We start from the raw sequence: 16,498 nt of genomic DNA, 5'->3' as shown, positions 1-16,498 counted from the left end.
ATTTTGTTTACATTATGGTATATGGTACACAGCATATATATTTTTAAGAACTATTCACTAAGATATCCCTCCTCCAAGTAATAATATCAAATTTAAAAAAGAAAAAAGTTTTACCCCTTCAGGATTATACTTTGCAAGCACACCATTACCATGGAATTCTTCAAGAACATCCTTTAATTTCTTTGTAGAATCTGTAAGAAACAGAAAGCACACAAATGTTACACTTGTCTAGTGTGGTTATGAAACCTAGTAGTGAAACAAAGACCCCTTAAAATGTAAGTTATCACCAATAGATAATAATTTTAAAGTAGACATATAAAGTGTTATTAACCATTATTGAATGGCTACTTAATTGGAAAAGGCAATCACATAAAGGAAAAACAGAAAAAAGTATGTTTTGCCCAAGTGTATTGGCCAAGAATGGAGTCACTGACTATGGATTGAATATTATATGAATTGACAAACAAATAAATGAATAGGTAAAATGTTTTTATTTTATTTTGATACCATAATATCTAGATGAATGAAATAAGTTTAGTCCTTTTTAATAAAATTTTTAGAGAGAGGGGAAGGAAAGGAGAAAGACAGGGAGAAAAACAACAATGTGCAAGAGAAACATCGATCTGTTGCCTCTCATTGGCCCCCAACCTAGGACCTGGCCCATAACCCAGGTGCATGCCCTGACCAGGAATTTAACTGGTGAACTTCTGGTTTATGGGATGACATCCAACCCAGGGGCCACACCAATCAGGGCTAAAATAAGTTTAGTTTAAAAGAAAAAGAAAACATAGGTATTCATTAAATTTTTATCATTTATACCATGCACTTTTCACATATTACATTAACTAAATAAAAACCCTGCTGAATAAACAAGAAAAATAAAATGTGTGTCTAGACTTCAGTGGGGAATCCATCCAGAGGCAAGCTATAGATTTCAGTATTTTGTAGGCATTTTCAGGGAGAATTTTTTAAATATACATGAAGCTCAACACTAAAGCTTATTTTAATTCAATTAAGAAACAAATTTAGATGTGTTACCAAAAGTACTTTAAATTACTTTTCTAATATTTTAAAATAAATTTTAGGACTTTCATCATATTAAAATAGTGACAAAAGAATGTTGGGAAATAACATCATAAAAGAATAAATGTTATTAAACTTTAAAATTATATATAACTATATTATAAATACATCTATTTAATCTACTAAAACAATGCTCTCTCATAATTATCAAAATATAACTTTTTGACCAAGCAATATCAGAATTATAATACATTTAAGGTAGAAGAAAACAATAATTAACAAATAAGTCATCTAACCCAATCATAGTTGAATAACATTTAAAAAAAGCTTGAAATTAAAATGTAAAAACTAAGCAGAAGATTCTTAGTTTTCCATTAGGGAACAGGGCATACAAATTGTTTCCTAGAATTTGAATGTAAGCCTTCTGGCCTTTCCCCACGATTCCATGATATTTGAACCACTATAATACATTTCCCAGTCCCAAAAATCTAATTTACAAATAAACTTTTCAAACACCATATTGGAAAATCTACTCTTAGATGCCTTGGAGGACATCATGCCTACCTATATTTGGTGATATGTACTTTCATTTAGAATGTACAATTGTGTTCCTTTATAATATAAATTCTACAGGGTTTTTTATTTGTGTGACTGTGTTTTTTACTGCAATAAAATTCATATAACACAAATGTGCACTTTAACTATTTTAAAGTATACAGTTCAACATTTTTTTGGTATGCTCACCAGGCTTTGCAACCATCACCCCACAATAAAAACCATAGTCTTAACATGTCACATACACAACATCATACAGTACATTGTCTTTGTGATTTGGCTTCTTTCACTTAGTACAATGTCGTCAAGGCTCCGCTTTCCCCCACTGTATGAAAGGAGAGTGTTCCTATAGCACATTTCATAAACCAAATTGGCTGAATAGTGAAGAAGCAATTACTATTTCTTAAAAGCAAAAATTCTCTTTGGATGTTCTTTTTAGGTTAGAGAAAGCAGGTACTAATGTAGGTCTTTTGCGAAAGCCAAGTGTCATAAAGAGAACTTTTGAAAAGCAAGAGATTCCTGTTCATGTGTGTAGCATGTATTATTATTCCATCCCTTTTATAGTTAAAAACATTTCATTTTCTGGATATACCACTTTTCATTCACCTATTCACCAGTTGGCATCAGTGACTTGTTTCCATATTTTGGCTTTTATGAATAGTGCTGCTATGAACATTCAAGTAGGTATATTTCCATGCAAAAATGTTTCAGTTCCCTTAGGTATATACCTAAGACAACTGCTGTGTCATATGGAAACTCAATGTTTAACAATTTGAGGAACTGCCAAACAAATCTGCATAGAACTATACTAGTTTACATTCCTGCTAGCAATGTATGGGGATTTCAATTTTTCAACAGTTTGGGGGACATTTATTTGCTACTTTTTTATTAGAGCCATCTTAGTGGTTATGAATGGTTCTGATTTCCATTTGATCAGTCATTTGCTAATGACAAAGGATGTTCAATATCTTTTCAGATGCTTGTGGTCATTTGCATATCTTCTTTGGAGAAATGTTCGTTGGAGTGTCTTGAACATTTTTTACATTAACTTGTTTGTTTGTGTGTGTGTTATTGAGATCTTCTGGTGTGTGTGTGTGTACTTGTGTGCTACAAGATGCCTGAAACCTGTGCAGGTCCCTATATATTTCTTTTTCAGCACATATTTCGCCAGCACTTTCAGTACTGTGATCAGAGTTAATAGATTATGCCATGTCCCTGGCTGCACACTATAGGTTGCCCTAGGGAAGAAAAGGTACATTTTAATTTTTTGCACAGCACTCAAACTTATTCCAAAACCGAAACAACAGAACTATAACAAATGTTATGATCCAATGGATCAGAGGTATTGCTACATGACAAAAACGACAGTCATAGCTTCAACATATGTCTTAGAAATGTGCATTACTTTAAAGACCGGCTTGTACATCTAAAAGAGACACGAAGCCAACACCCTACACCCGGATTCATTGTGAATGGTTAGGCACTAGTATAAGTTAGCAGAATACCTTTTACTTCCTCTTGTTTATGGAAATAGATGTAGACCTTTCTGTATATACCTTACAGAGATATACACATATACAGATACATAAATTCTAGGATAACATATCCCATTAGACTATGCATATTTTAAGCATATTTTAGCCCCGTGACAGAATTAAAGGGGAAGAAAAATTTTGGTTTCTTACACACAGGCCTTCCACAGAACTACTCAAAGATGGGCTTTTCATTTCAGGTTTCCATATAAGCAAAACCACATTCAGTAATCATTTATATATGCCCAGAGAAGATAACAACCCTAAAAGTCATTCATGTCATTTTTAGTAGTTCATTAGTCATTTATATTAGAATATTCTTATTGGGGTAACTACCTGGAATAAGTTAATAAATAAGAACCAAAATCCGTGACTGCCGCTTCTATGAACTGAATGAGCCTCAAGGCTGATCTTGATGTGAGACAATATAAGGAGCTCTAATTCATATTAAGATGAATCACTATCAACTCATCTTGCTCTTTTTCCAACCTCGTCATATTTTTAATATGTTGATATCTGAAGTTTACCCATAATCCAGTCCCTCCTTCACAGTACAGTTTAGAAAGGAGAACATTATCTTGCTGTTCTGTTCCTGCTCCAACACCTGTCTGGGGCCTATTCTCTCTAAGGCTGAGATCTTATCTTGCCTGGCCAGTATTCTGTAGATGAGGATTTGGGTGGAGAACAACAGGGAGTCCCACATACCCTGCCTGGACCCCATAACCTTTAAACAGAACCCCGTATGTGAACTGTCTAAAAATCTGCTTAGCTTTCCCAATTGTACTACACTGTGAAAATCTTTCCGTTGTGTTCTACCCACCTTCATCGGAGAACACACATTTATTTATTTTATAACTCAGGTGCTTTTCTGGGTTTGTTCTTATTACCTATCACCATAAATATTCCTGTCATTTTGATGATTATGCCAACTCTAAATCCCGTCTGTTCTCAACAACAATGGGGCAGAGGGGAGGAGAGAGAATGCACGACTAGATCCGACCTACCCTCTGTTACAAGACAGATACTAAGGAAATGCCGCCTGGGTGAATAGATAGTAGGCAAGTGAAAGACACGGGCTCAGCCATATTTCAGCTAACATTGGAGCTTCAAGTACAAGAGCACAGTGACAGATTCTGGGCTGACCAAGGCTGAGGAATCCAGGCAAGCAGCCAGCCAGCCAGGCAGCTGTAAGCTGGGAGATCAATTCACAGTTAATACATATCTGCAACAGAACAAAGGCTTGGCAACCAAGAAGACTGACAACTGAGGTGCTGGGCTGCTAGCTGAATACTTGGGATAATGGATCAGTACAGATGCTCAGCACAAAATATTGGATCCCCTAGAAATCAAAGGAAGGTTGTGATTTGAGGCAATTCTGAAAACCAGGGCTAATTCCAGAGACACTGATGTTTGGCTTGGCTAACAGGACAGAGCACTTGGAGAACACAGGATATAACTGTTGCTTTTTCACTAGTACATTGGTATTACCAGGAAGTAGTTAATAATAACAACCACAATAAGGAGAATTTTTTCCCGTAGTCTTATTCATCTGTTTACTTAAATTTATATTTTATTGTATTTTTGCCATTACCATTTATTACTCTCCTCACCCCCTCTGGCAGTCACCACCCTGCTGTCCATGAGTCCTTTTTCCTTTTTGCTCCATCCCTCTGTCCCCTAACTAACCCCTGCCTGGGGAGAATGGGGTCATTTTAGATGGTCTTTTCCATCATCATCAATATCATCCAAGAACTAAGGTGGGACTGAGCCTAAAAGTGGGAGTGATTTTGTTGGGCGAACACCTTTGCATGCTGGGACAGATGTGTGCATGGGGACCCATAGAGTAGGTCTTCTTACAGCTTGTCTTCCCCACACCTGCTCTAGTGCATCTGTTCTCCTGGGAATCCTCGCCCGTCTGGCTGACTCGCGGAATATACAATGCCATGAGAGTTAAACGTGCTACATTCTAGGAATGTACAGTTAGAAATGTTCTGATTTTTTACATGATTTTCAAAGAAAATTTAATTCCTCCAACATAATTCTAAAATAAAAATAAATCAACAAGTGCATTTAGCAATGTTTAGAAAATGGAAGAATCAAACAAATTAATGTGTCCTAAAAATGCTACATGAAATATGAACCACTTTTAGTTCACCTCATATCCTTGTAGGTGTCTGTTTCATCCTGAATGAGCTTCCTTTGTGGTTTGACTGCCTCTCTGCATGCACTTGTCAGATTAATCACAAAGGGCCCATGGAGTAATGGAAAGATTTAAAGCCAGACAGATTTGGATTTAAGTCCTGGCTCCAGAGTTCTTGGCCGAATGTCCTTGGGCATATTTTTAACCTCTTTGTGGCTCAGCTTTCCAATACTCGAAGTTGGAATAATGATATGGACCACGCAACTGTGGCTTGCAAAGTGTCTGGTGCCCAACAAGTCCCTGCTCATTCACTCCATCCTAAACATGACTTCACACACATGACAGTCACTCAACGGTTTCCTGTTGTCTTTGGGTTGAAGCACAAACCCCTGTTCTCAGCATCATAAGTGTGTCAGAATATGACTCTAAACTACCAACCAATAATTATTTTATATGCTTTCCTTATTTATAATTCAATGCCCAGCCATCCAATTACCAAGTATCCCATGATTTTAGAGTCCTTTCTTGCTTCATGATGTTTCTTTTGCCCAAGATTCCCTTCAATGTCAAATGAAGTTCAAGTATGATGTGTGCCATAGTTTACCTGCCACCTTGTAGACAGACTCTCTCAGGACCTCCTTCAAGGACAGGAGACAGCAACGTACCCTCTATAGAACTCCCCATAATAATTTTCTTAGAATCCACATCTGCTTTATGCATTACATATACTGTTAACACTATTGATAAAACTTTACATGTATAGTGCTTTATATTGGCAACTGTTTTCCCTTATTATTTCTCTGAAAACTCACAATCACCTCATGACTGTATCAAACTATATCTCCAATTCACTAACACGTTAAGAAATCAGAGTCAAAGAAATCATTACTTATTCCAAAATCACACAACTAAAAGGGCTTGAACTAGTGATCCAAACTCTTGCACATGACGCAAACCTGTTCTCTCTACCTCGGAAAAAACGAAACAAAACAATAGCAGCTTCCATTACAGTGAAGGCATCTACTCTGGATTGCATGACTTTTGCCAATGTAGTTCAGGGAGCTTTATTACCTATTTCTCTAGTACACAGAAACATTCTATGTCTTTTTACAAACTTAACAGATGAAGAATATATCTTTTACATATACAAGAAATGTAACCCAAATCACATGGACATTTTTAAAATTAAAGTTTTTTCAATGCATTTTATTTTACTTTTGTTCAGGATTACATTTATTTTTGATAATAAGATTAGAATATGTGTGTGTTGTTCTTCTGAAAAATTTTAACATATATGTAGATTTTGCATATATACTTCATGTAGTTATAAGAATGTATCTTCAATAATCATTAAAATTATGTATGTTGCATTATAAGGGGAAAGCATATAGAAAAGACAGGACTATTGAAGAGAAGTCAAAAAAATACTCTGCAAATAGCATGGTCTCATTATGCCTCATGACAAAACCTTTTTATTTTTTGGTTGTTCCAAAGTAAACATACTTTAATGTCAAAGCCAATAGTTTTACTATCCAAATAATAGTCACAGCTGCGGCGAAAAGATGATCACATTCCACTGTTAGCACCAAGACGATCCAACTTATACAATGCTTCTGTCATCTGTGTAAAAAACACGTTTTTAAAGAACTGGTCGTAGGTTAATAATGCCATCCTGTGTTTGCCAAAGTTGACAGTGCCCTGTTTCGGTGAGGACATATGGGTTTCCAGGGAAAAGCGAAGGCTCTGCCTGCCAGCACCTTCAGTCTCACACTCACACAGGGCTATGGAAAAGCCATCTTTCGGTTCTTTCAACCCAGTGCTTTCCAAAGTCTCCTCACAATCTAGGCTTCTCTGCAGTGTTCGCCCCTGTCCCAAAGGATATTTGCAGCTCCATAATGTTTTCCTGTGTGCAGCCCAAAGCACCTTTGCAGTGGCTTTTTGAACCCTGTAGTAAATAGGGTTGCATAGCTTTTGCTGTTTAAGAGAAGTCTTTCCTACTCTAAATAGTGAGCTAGCATGCATGTGCATGTAACATATTAGTATTGAGAACAAAGTTAAATTTGATCATTCAAGGTCCCCTTAGCAACACAGGATTTAAAACAGCAAAAGAGCTTTATTGTTGTCCGACTCAGACAGCTTTGTGTCTAGCCCAGGGGTCCTCAAACCTGGGTCCACCTTAGGATCATACAGCTCGCTTTTAAAATACACGGATGTCATCACCAGCTCTCCATCTATGAGTGTGTCCCCGTTTTCCTTGTTAGTTCAGACAGCTAGTGGCGGGGGTGGGGGTTAGTTGATGGAGAGACTGAGCAAGAAGGACAAATGACTCATGGACATGCACAACAGTGTGATTGCTCAGGGGAGGGGTTACAAGGGGACTAAATGGTAATAGAAAAGAATACAATAAATATTAAATCAAAAAATAAAATACATGCATGCCCAGGCACGAAACACAATGTTGAACATGGCATTGGACTACAGTGGATCCAGACATACGGGTTTTTAAAAAGCTGTTCACAGGGTCTTACATGCAGCAAGGGTTGAATTTGGCATTGCTCTGATCCTTTAAAAGATGCACAAAGAAGCTGAGAGTAAATAAGCAATCTTTCCTGCTATATTTTCCTATATATGTGTGTGTATGTATGTATATATACATATATATTTTTTCCTGGTTGTTGTTCAAGAGGCTTTATGCAGAAACATAACTTATGAGAACATTTTATTCAAAAGTTTATCTTGACTTCATGTCACAAGTGCAAAAATACAGTATTTTGGAAATCCAGAAGACCCAGATATTGATACTGTTATTATTGCAACTCCCCAAGTGATACAAAAGATGTTCTCTTTAAATTGTAGTCAGCAGCTGAAAAGAAACACCCACAGCACTATTGAATAAGGTATTTGGAGAACTAGTCACTGAGAGTCAGAAGTTCATATCTACTTGTGTGAGAATTACAATAAAAGTACAGAGAGATTGAATAAGAAATACAGAACTCTTGTAAAAAGTAATGAGTCATGTTGTAGCAGCTTATGTGCTAAATGAAATCTATAAACCTGGACTTTTAAGTATCCTAAAAAGAATATTCTAATGACACAGCTAGACTTGGAAGAGCTATGAAGCAAAAAGCTCTGGAGATGTTCTGAGTGCAACTTTCTCTCTGCACGTTCCTGCTAAGCTCTTGGGATCAGTGCTACTTGAAACGATGCTGGGCATGACATCTTAGAGAAATGTGTATAGAAATGCGCACAGCAGTAACTGTTTCTATTTATCTGGAATGACAACTATTTAATTCTAGAGTAACTGTTGATTTGAGACTCTGAATGAAATTTCCCTTTCCCTTTTGATATTCATTATTTGCTAATAGTCTTCTTAAACAAGCATTCCTTAGAGTTCTTTCCTGCATTTGCTATTATTATTTTTCCCTTCATCTACCTATATTTAACTTTTCAATGGTGCATCTAGTCCAATATCTTGGGCAACATATTTGTAAGAGTGGTTCTTTGGGGAGACAAAATATTAGATAACTTTGCTAACAGACCTAGGCCAGCTGGACACTATGCTAGAAGCCCATAAGATACTTAGATCAGATTTTACTGTGTAGAAAATTATTTTAAGAAAATAGGCATGTGTTTGAGCTACTCATCTACACAATAACCAAAAACTAATTCTGAAAACATAATTTTAATGGAGAGTTATAAGTGGTGATTAAATTGACTGGTGTGATTCAGTGGTGTGCTGGTAAAGGTTTAACTGTTGAAGGTGCTCAGGATTCACCTGTAGAGTTTGCTAACTGGCCTGTTGTAAACATTACCACCATGGCCATTTCCAGGTTCCAGTATGACATCATGAACACGGAGCTGGGAAGGGATGCTAGCATTCAACTCACATGAGCACTAATTACTGCATTCATCAATGTGTAATTGTGTATCCTTTAAGGAGAATAAACAGGTCTTTCAAAACAGAGACAAAAAGCAAAATTTCAAATATTTCAGTGGCATGTATTGAGTTTAGAACAACTACTGTTCCACACACTTGGAATATATTATTGCACAAAACAAGATATTCTTGCTCATATATTTTGTAGTCTAGTGCAGGAAAACAGAAAGTAAACATAATAAATAAATGTAGTATAATAGAAGATTTCAACTGCTATGAAAAAATAGCACAAGGTAAAGGGGATTATAAGCTTGCAGAACAGTTTGCAATTTTAAATAGCAAGTTTAGAGGACACTTCTGTAAAAAGGTGATATTTGGGCAAAATTTGAATCTGATTATGTTTTAAAAGAAGCACTTTGTTCATGTAAAGTGAATGAAATCTGAATGTTCTGTGAATTATACTAATGTCCATGTTCTAGTTTCAAAAGTATTTTATAAACTGTGGTTATATAAGATGTAAACAACTGTAACTAATACATAGGGTCTCCTTGCCATGATTTTTAAAAAATAATTTCCTGTGAATCTATCATTATTTTAAATCATTTTTAAAGGAGCACTCTGACTATTGTATTTAACATAAACTTGTACAAGAGTAAAAGCAGGGAAATAATTATGGAATCATTACATTAATTTAGTCTAGAGATCAGATTACTTTGCCTAAAGATATTAGTGGTGGTAAGGAAAGATGGACTATTATGAAAGTGGAGCCAAAGGCTTTCCCAACAATTGAATATGGTTTGTCAAAGTGAAGTGTCCAGAATGATCCCCAAAATTGTATGTTTGATCAGTTAGAGAGGGGCAGGGAACAGTGCAGACCGAGCAAGTTTGGGATGGAGAGTTTCACTGACCATTTTAGGCATTTCATATCTGAGAAATCCATTAGACATCCAAATTTAGCCACTGAGAAAGCAATTATACATAAATGTGGAATTCAGGAGAGGATCTGGGCTAAAGAACTAAATTTGAGCGTTATTTGTAAGTTCACTCTCCAAGTTCACACTCCACGTAATATCATAGAACTGTATGATATCACACGGAGAGGGACTTTAGAAAAGACACCAAGAACTGAGACTTAGAGCACTCGGAGGTTCAAATGTCAGGAAAAGAGGAGGAATCCGCAAGGAGACTAAGAATAAGTAAGTATCTGGTGAACCAGCAAGAAGAGCAGGAGCAGCAATGTGTCATGAAAGCAAAGTGTCACATAATATCAAGTGAGATGAGAGGCAGAACCTGATCATTGGATTTAATAAGAAGAAAGTCATTCATGTCCCCGTTTAAAACCATTTCAATTTAGTGGTCAGGACAAAAGCCCAAGCAGTTTGCACTGAGAACAAATAAGATGGGAGGAATGGAATGCAGCAAATATAGGCAACTCCTTCAAATAGACTGGCTCCAACAGAAGCAAAGATTTGAGCAGTAGCTGAACTACAGGAAGTGGATTTAAGATAATTTTTTAAAGAAGAAGGAAAAGAAAACAGCATGCTGATAAAAATGATCAAAACTGAACATGTGGAAAAAGAAGGGAAAAACCATAGCATAGAATGGTAACTTTAAGTGAGTAAGAAAAAAAGCAATTCACCTAATGGAGAAGGCAGAGTATACGGGTTTACAAGCTGGGAGGATGTAGATGTCCAGTTGGTGAATGTAAAGTTCTGTGGGGACCACTTTACTTTAGTAGATGAGAGAGAAATAAAGACCACCAACTGAGAGAAGAGGAGAAGGCATGGTTTGAGGAAACTTGAGGCAAGTACTGGGAAGCCTTGATGAAAATCATCCAGGAGATAGCAAAAGTGAACGGACAAGAGAAATGTGGTATGATAACCAGGCCACGCGGAAGGCCACTCTGCTATAAAACGGGCAGAAAGTTGATATTAACTAGGTTTATGGCTTATCCATCTAAGGGTGGTGGAATGGAGTGGAAGGGCAAGGAAGTTAAGGAAGGAAGTGAGGAGACGATTTTAATGCCTTCTCACGAGGGACTGCATTGGAGTTTTCCATTATTGCTCCAGTTCAGGAAGAGTCCACTGTGTGCCTTGCTGGTCACCCTCTTCAGGTTGAGACAGGACAGTTTCTGACATTTCTGTGCCTTTTAGAGCTTCACACCCTCTACTTAAAGGCGAACCTTGTCTGTACCAGCCATAACGGGATGTGAAAAAGAGAGATTTTTTAATTCAGGTCGCTTTGAGTGTTTCTCAACAGTTTACAATACCTCTAAGGGTCTTCTCTATTTTTCCTTTTCCTTCATTTTTCTCTCTATTCTGTTAAGTAGCTACTTATTCTTGGATGTATTAAATTCTGTCTAATAACTGTCTTTTCAGCCTTCTTTCTTGGCCAGAAGCTGATAAAATAGGGAGCCTGAATAGTTCAGCTATAGGTGGAACCATCATTATTACTGGTGAACAAAAGCATAGTTCTCTAGAGAGACACTGAAAGTCTGGTGTCCCCACTTCACTGCCTGGGCTCCTCCCTTCCCGTCTGATGATGCTGTAACCTTCCCAGCATGCACTTGCCTGATTCATTTAAGAGAGGTTGAATAATAACAGTAAGATAATTCTGGAGACCTTCTGCCCTTTGATGACACTTTCCAACTTGTAAGGTTGAAGTTATGTGTTTATTTTCCCATATTCTTTGCTTAAAGTATGCTCATTTATCCTCTATTTTTTTCTATCAATTTCAGAATGATTTTAGGTCTTTTTTTACAAATTGCATTCATTCTATTTCCCCCAGAAAGACAGGCTACATTTTAAAATAGATATAATTGCAAGAAATCATCATTTCATGCACTATTGTTCAAATACTTTCTTCAAAAATACCATGTGAAATATCCAAAGTAATGAGCCCGTTTTCAACTCGATATTTGGATTTTTACATCGATGAGTGCTGCTTAACTACCATTCACTACTTGTGGTGACGACTGCTCTTGGTAAGTGGGGATAAAAAATATCCTCTTGTGCTTCTGCTGGGATGAGTGCCTGACACATGATCAGTGTTCATCAGCTCGGCCCTTACCATCGTCTGCATTGTCAGGTTTACACGGAGGTCTGGGGTTACTGTTTTTATAACCTTGATTTCAGGTTATTCTCAAATTTCTTCATTTCTTTTGCATTTTCACTTAGATGCTTCAAACTTCCTACTACCAACAACCAGGATATAGGATAAAATGTTTTAAATTAAAGTTATATTTAAGTGATCAATTTTTTGTTATGGGAAGTGTACTTTCATAGGCAACAGAATTAAGTACCATCATAATATGCCTTTCAATAAAGGTATTTAATTAAATGCAACGATGAGTTACAATTTTGAATCTGTACCTTATTAAAAAATTTTAAACCCACACTAGTTCAGAAGATGAAAGTTTCGTGTTATTCATTTTTAAAGTTCTTATGTGGGCTGAAAAACACCGAGAAACCAGACATCTTGGCAACAATGGTGTACTCTCTAGTCACGATGCTAATAACATCCTGTTTTAAGACAATACAAGATAACCAAAGTTTCCAATCAGTTACTGACCATAAAATTTTCAGCTCTCTGTACATTTACCAACAAACACAATATTTGGAGATCTGGAAAAGTCAAAATCTATTTATTTTTTTGGCATCTATATTTCAAAAAAAATGTAATTTGCTCACATTCAAATTTTAAAGAACATAAACCCCAAAATGTGTTCCCCAAGTTTTAAATGCAAAGCCAAACTCAGGGAAATGTACCATATTTATGTTGTGGTTTTATGTATCTACTCATCTTTACCATGCCCTGGAGACTGTAAAAGCTTCAATGTGAAAAGGAGGGTTATAACTATACATGGAATTAGAAGTAGCTGAGAGATTTGCTTCCAGACCATGGGTCTTGGATGACCTATATGATCCTCTCATACTATTAAAAGCACTATAAATACTGTGAATATTAGTAGCAAGCCCCTCTCTAGTGTCAGAGTGACCCCCGTTTTCCTCCTCTAATACTGGGGAAACTAGAAGAAACAAGACTTAAGGACTCTTCCAGCCACATCACTCTGTAATTAATGCTAAAGATACCCTAGAAGGATACTCAGTCCCAACCACCTAAATATTCCCCTCCTAATGTTCTCATCTCTAATTGTTACTTCCCTTAATTCTTATCTGACTTTTGAACAGAAGGTTCAGTTTGAGGAACTTGGAAATTTGTAATCCCACTACCAAATAAGATGAAAAAAAGAGAGAGAAGCAAAGATTTCAGTGCATTAAAAATATGTTTTTCTTCCCTGGCTGGTGTGGCTTGTTTGATTGGAATGTTGTCCTATATAAGGCTGCTCCGACTCCCGGTCAGAGCAGGTGCCTGGGTTAAGGGATTAGTCTGTGGTCCAGACACAAAGATCCCAAACCTGGGTGTGTACATGAGGCAACCAATCAATGCTTTTCTCTCAAATCAATGTTTCTTCCTCTCTCCCTTCCTAGCTCTCTAAATGATAAAATGTCTTCAGATGAGGACATTGCTAAAAACAAAATAAAATAATGTGTTTCTCACATATCAAATCCCCTGGTGATATTAGAAACTCTAGTAATATTAATGCCAGTATTATATGAGAAATCCATTTAAAATTATGCTAATTGTGATAAGTAATCAGCTCTGATCAAGTTCCCTTTAAGCCACAATCGGTCATTTTAAACTAAGAACTTCACCTACAACGTGACAAGGACACTGTGTGCAGGGACATTGTGACTTGGTTCTTCTGCACATCCCACCCTGCAAGTGCTCAGAGGGAGTCCAGGGAGGTTTGTTGTTGTTTACATCTCGCTTCGACCCTCTTGCTTCATGCTGTTTTATTTTTACAGATTTTATTTATTTATTTTTAGAGAGAGGGGAGGGGAGAGAAACATCAATGTGTGGTTGCCTCTTGCACTCCCCCTCCTGGGGTCCTGGCCTGCAACTCAGGCACGTGCCCTGACTGGGAGTCGGACCAGCGACCCTTTGGTTCTCAGGCCCACACTCAATCCACTGAGCTGCACCGGCCAGGGCAGAGTTTTCATGAAATGGCCTTTTTCACAATCCACATTAGCACATTGGCAGAGTCACTATAACAACCTCCAGAAGACTGCCATGATTTATCAATTTTTTAAAAAATCTGCTAAAATGCTAAATAAATATATTGGCCATTCTGAGTGAGAGGATTTCTCACACCTTAGCTGTATATGTCAGCCATTCATCTAATAGGATAAAGGTAGTTCCACATTCTTTAAATATTTTTAAGGTCTAAAAAAGAAGTAAATGACTAAACGTGAGGATTTTGTGTAAAAAAGAAAATATAAAGAAAAGAAACAAATAACAAAGTTTAGTTATAAATCAAGCCTGAGATGGCTTCAGAGATTTAAGGACTGTGCACACTGCAGAACTTAAAAATCAAGAATGAGAAGATCGCCGTGAGAAAGGCCCCGCCAGCCTCTCCAGTGAACTGAGGACCCACCAATCAGCGTGCTTCCACTGCAGAGAAAAGTCTCAGTCATGTTTGAAGAGGGAAAAAAACATCCAGGAAAATAAATGCTCCCAAAGATAAATAACACCATTTATTAGTTTCTCAAAACTTGTAAAAAATTACCACCACTTTGGTGGCTAAACACAACAGACATTTATTTTCTCGTAGTTCTAACAAGGATGTCAAACTCATTTTCACCAGGGCCACATCAGCAGAAGGTTGCCTCCAAAGGGCCGAATGTAATTTTAGGACTGTATAAATGTCACTACTTCTTAACAGTTAAGCGAGAGCTTGGCACTGCCGCCAGGTAGAAACAAGGTGCCGGGCCAGATAAAACAAGGTGGAGGGCCAGATTCGGCCTGTGGGCCTTGTGTGTGCCACCTGTGTAAATCTAGAGGAGAGAGGCCAAAAATTAAAGTTTTCTTAAGAGTAGTTCCTTTTGGAAGCTCTGAGGAAGGATCCATTTCATGCATCTTCCTTCGTTTCTATGGCTGTTAGAAATCTTTGACCACCTTGTCTTGTCCACCAACCACGTTAATCTCTGATTATGTGGTCACATGGTGCCCTCTCCTGTTCCTCTTTGTGTCTTTCCCTTCGTCTTTTCTAAGAATGTTCCACTTACAGCCCACCGTAAATCCATTAGGAGCTCTTCTTGAGATCCTTAATTATATTTGCAAAGACTCTTTTCCCAAGTAAGGTCACCTTCAGAGGTTTCAGAGGTTAGGACTCAGACATATGTGGGGGGGATGAGTACTATTCAGCACACTACACACTAGTTTTTGTTAGAAACTTTAAAATGATGTCAACCAAAACTTCTATGAGGACATTGCTCTGAAAATCTCCGGGATCTTAATGGAATTTTGTAGTGTATTTTTTGTTAAATAGTAGGTTGAATCAGGTCCTCTGAGAAACACATACAAGAACTTCTAGAGACATCTCTGAAGATTAAAAGGGGAACAGGTGTAGGCAGGGAGAACCTTCAGACTGTGAAGCGGGTCTAACCCTTGGGAAAGGGGACAAGAAGGGGGAAGATTGGGTAGCAGGGCCTCAGCCGTGATGCTGCCCTGAGAAAGTCTCCACCAGGCCAATGAGGAGCTCCTGAGCCCAAGCTGACCATCACAGAGTGTGCTTATTGTAACCTGAAATTATCACCACCACCATGCTTAGTCACTGCCTGGGAGCAGCCCAAGGAGGGCGTGGCCTCAGCATCAATACTGCAGGAATTTCAAAGTGTAGGGGCTAAATGATGAGAAGGTGGTCAAAGTTCAGGCAAAAAGCCTTCTGTCCCATTTCATCAAAGTTCCAAGAAGAATTTAAGAAGAAGGAACATTTGGCAAATATAGCTCTTTTGATATCTCTAGGGCATGTGCTGCTTGGGGACATTATTCCAGGGTTATTGATTATGAGATAATGTATAAGTGATCTTTACATCTTCCAAAACCACTGTTATTACAAAAGGGTGCTGGCAACCTTGCAAGGTTATTACAGAAGGTTAGTGATGTATCTGAGGCGGGGTACTGATGCAGATTTCTTTGCTCTGATGAAGGATTAAATAAATGGTTCCGATAGCAAGAAGATACTCAAATTGGTCAACTGTGCTGCAGAATAGATCTCCTGCCTTAATGGTAAAGTATGAAAAAAATGACATTGTTTATACTTTTCTGCTAAATGTCCAAAATTCTTATGAATAGATGGAGGCAAGCACAGTCTCAGATCCAGTCAAAAGGTCAGATTTCCTGCTGTGGACAGTGAAAATGCTTGAGAATAGTTCATATGCAAATAGTGAGGAATTACAGCAAGGAATTTGTTCAACTTAATTATGACTGTGGATTGGAAGAAGAAAAGGCATAAATACTGGATGCAAA

At 37.5% G+C, this 16,498-nt stretch overlaps 1 protein-coding gene across 4 annotated transcripts in view; it reads right to left on the bottom strand.

The window, feature by feature from the left end:
• DGKB (diacylglycerol kinase beta) overlaps window positions 1-16,498 on the bottom strand; it is a 532,510-nt gene that overhangs the window by 466,803 nt on the left and 49,209 nt on the right. For all 4 annotated transcript variants that reach the window (XM_053927068.1, XM_053927066.1, XM_053927067.1 and 1 more), the window contains exon 2: window positions 115-191. In XM_053927068.1, the coding sequence (XP_053783043.1) occupies window positions 115-191 (77 nt within the window). The remainder of the gene's footprint in view (window positions 1-114; window positions 192-16,498) is intronic.

The sequence above is a fragment of the Desmodus rotundus genome, chromosome 6 (genome assembly GCF_022682495.2).
Source record: "Desmodus rotundus isolate HL8 chromosome 6, HLdesRot8A.1, whole genome shotgun sequence".
Classification (NCBI taxonomy): domain Eukaryota; kingdom Metazoa; phylum Chordata; class Mammalia; order Chiroptera; family Phyllostomidae; genus Desmodus; species Desmodus rotundus.
The sequence above is the reverse complement of the archived record's forward strand: the minus strand, read 5'-3'. Positions and strand labels throughout refer to the sequence as shown.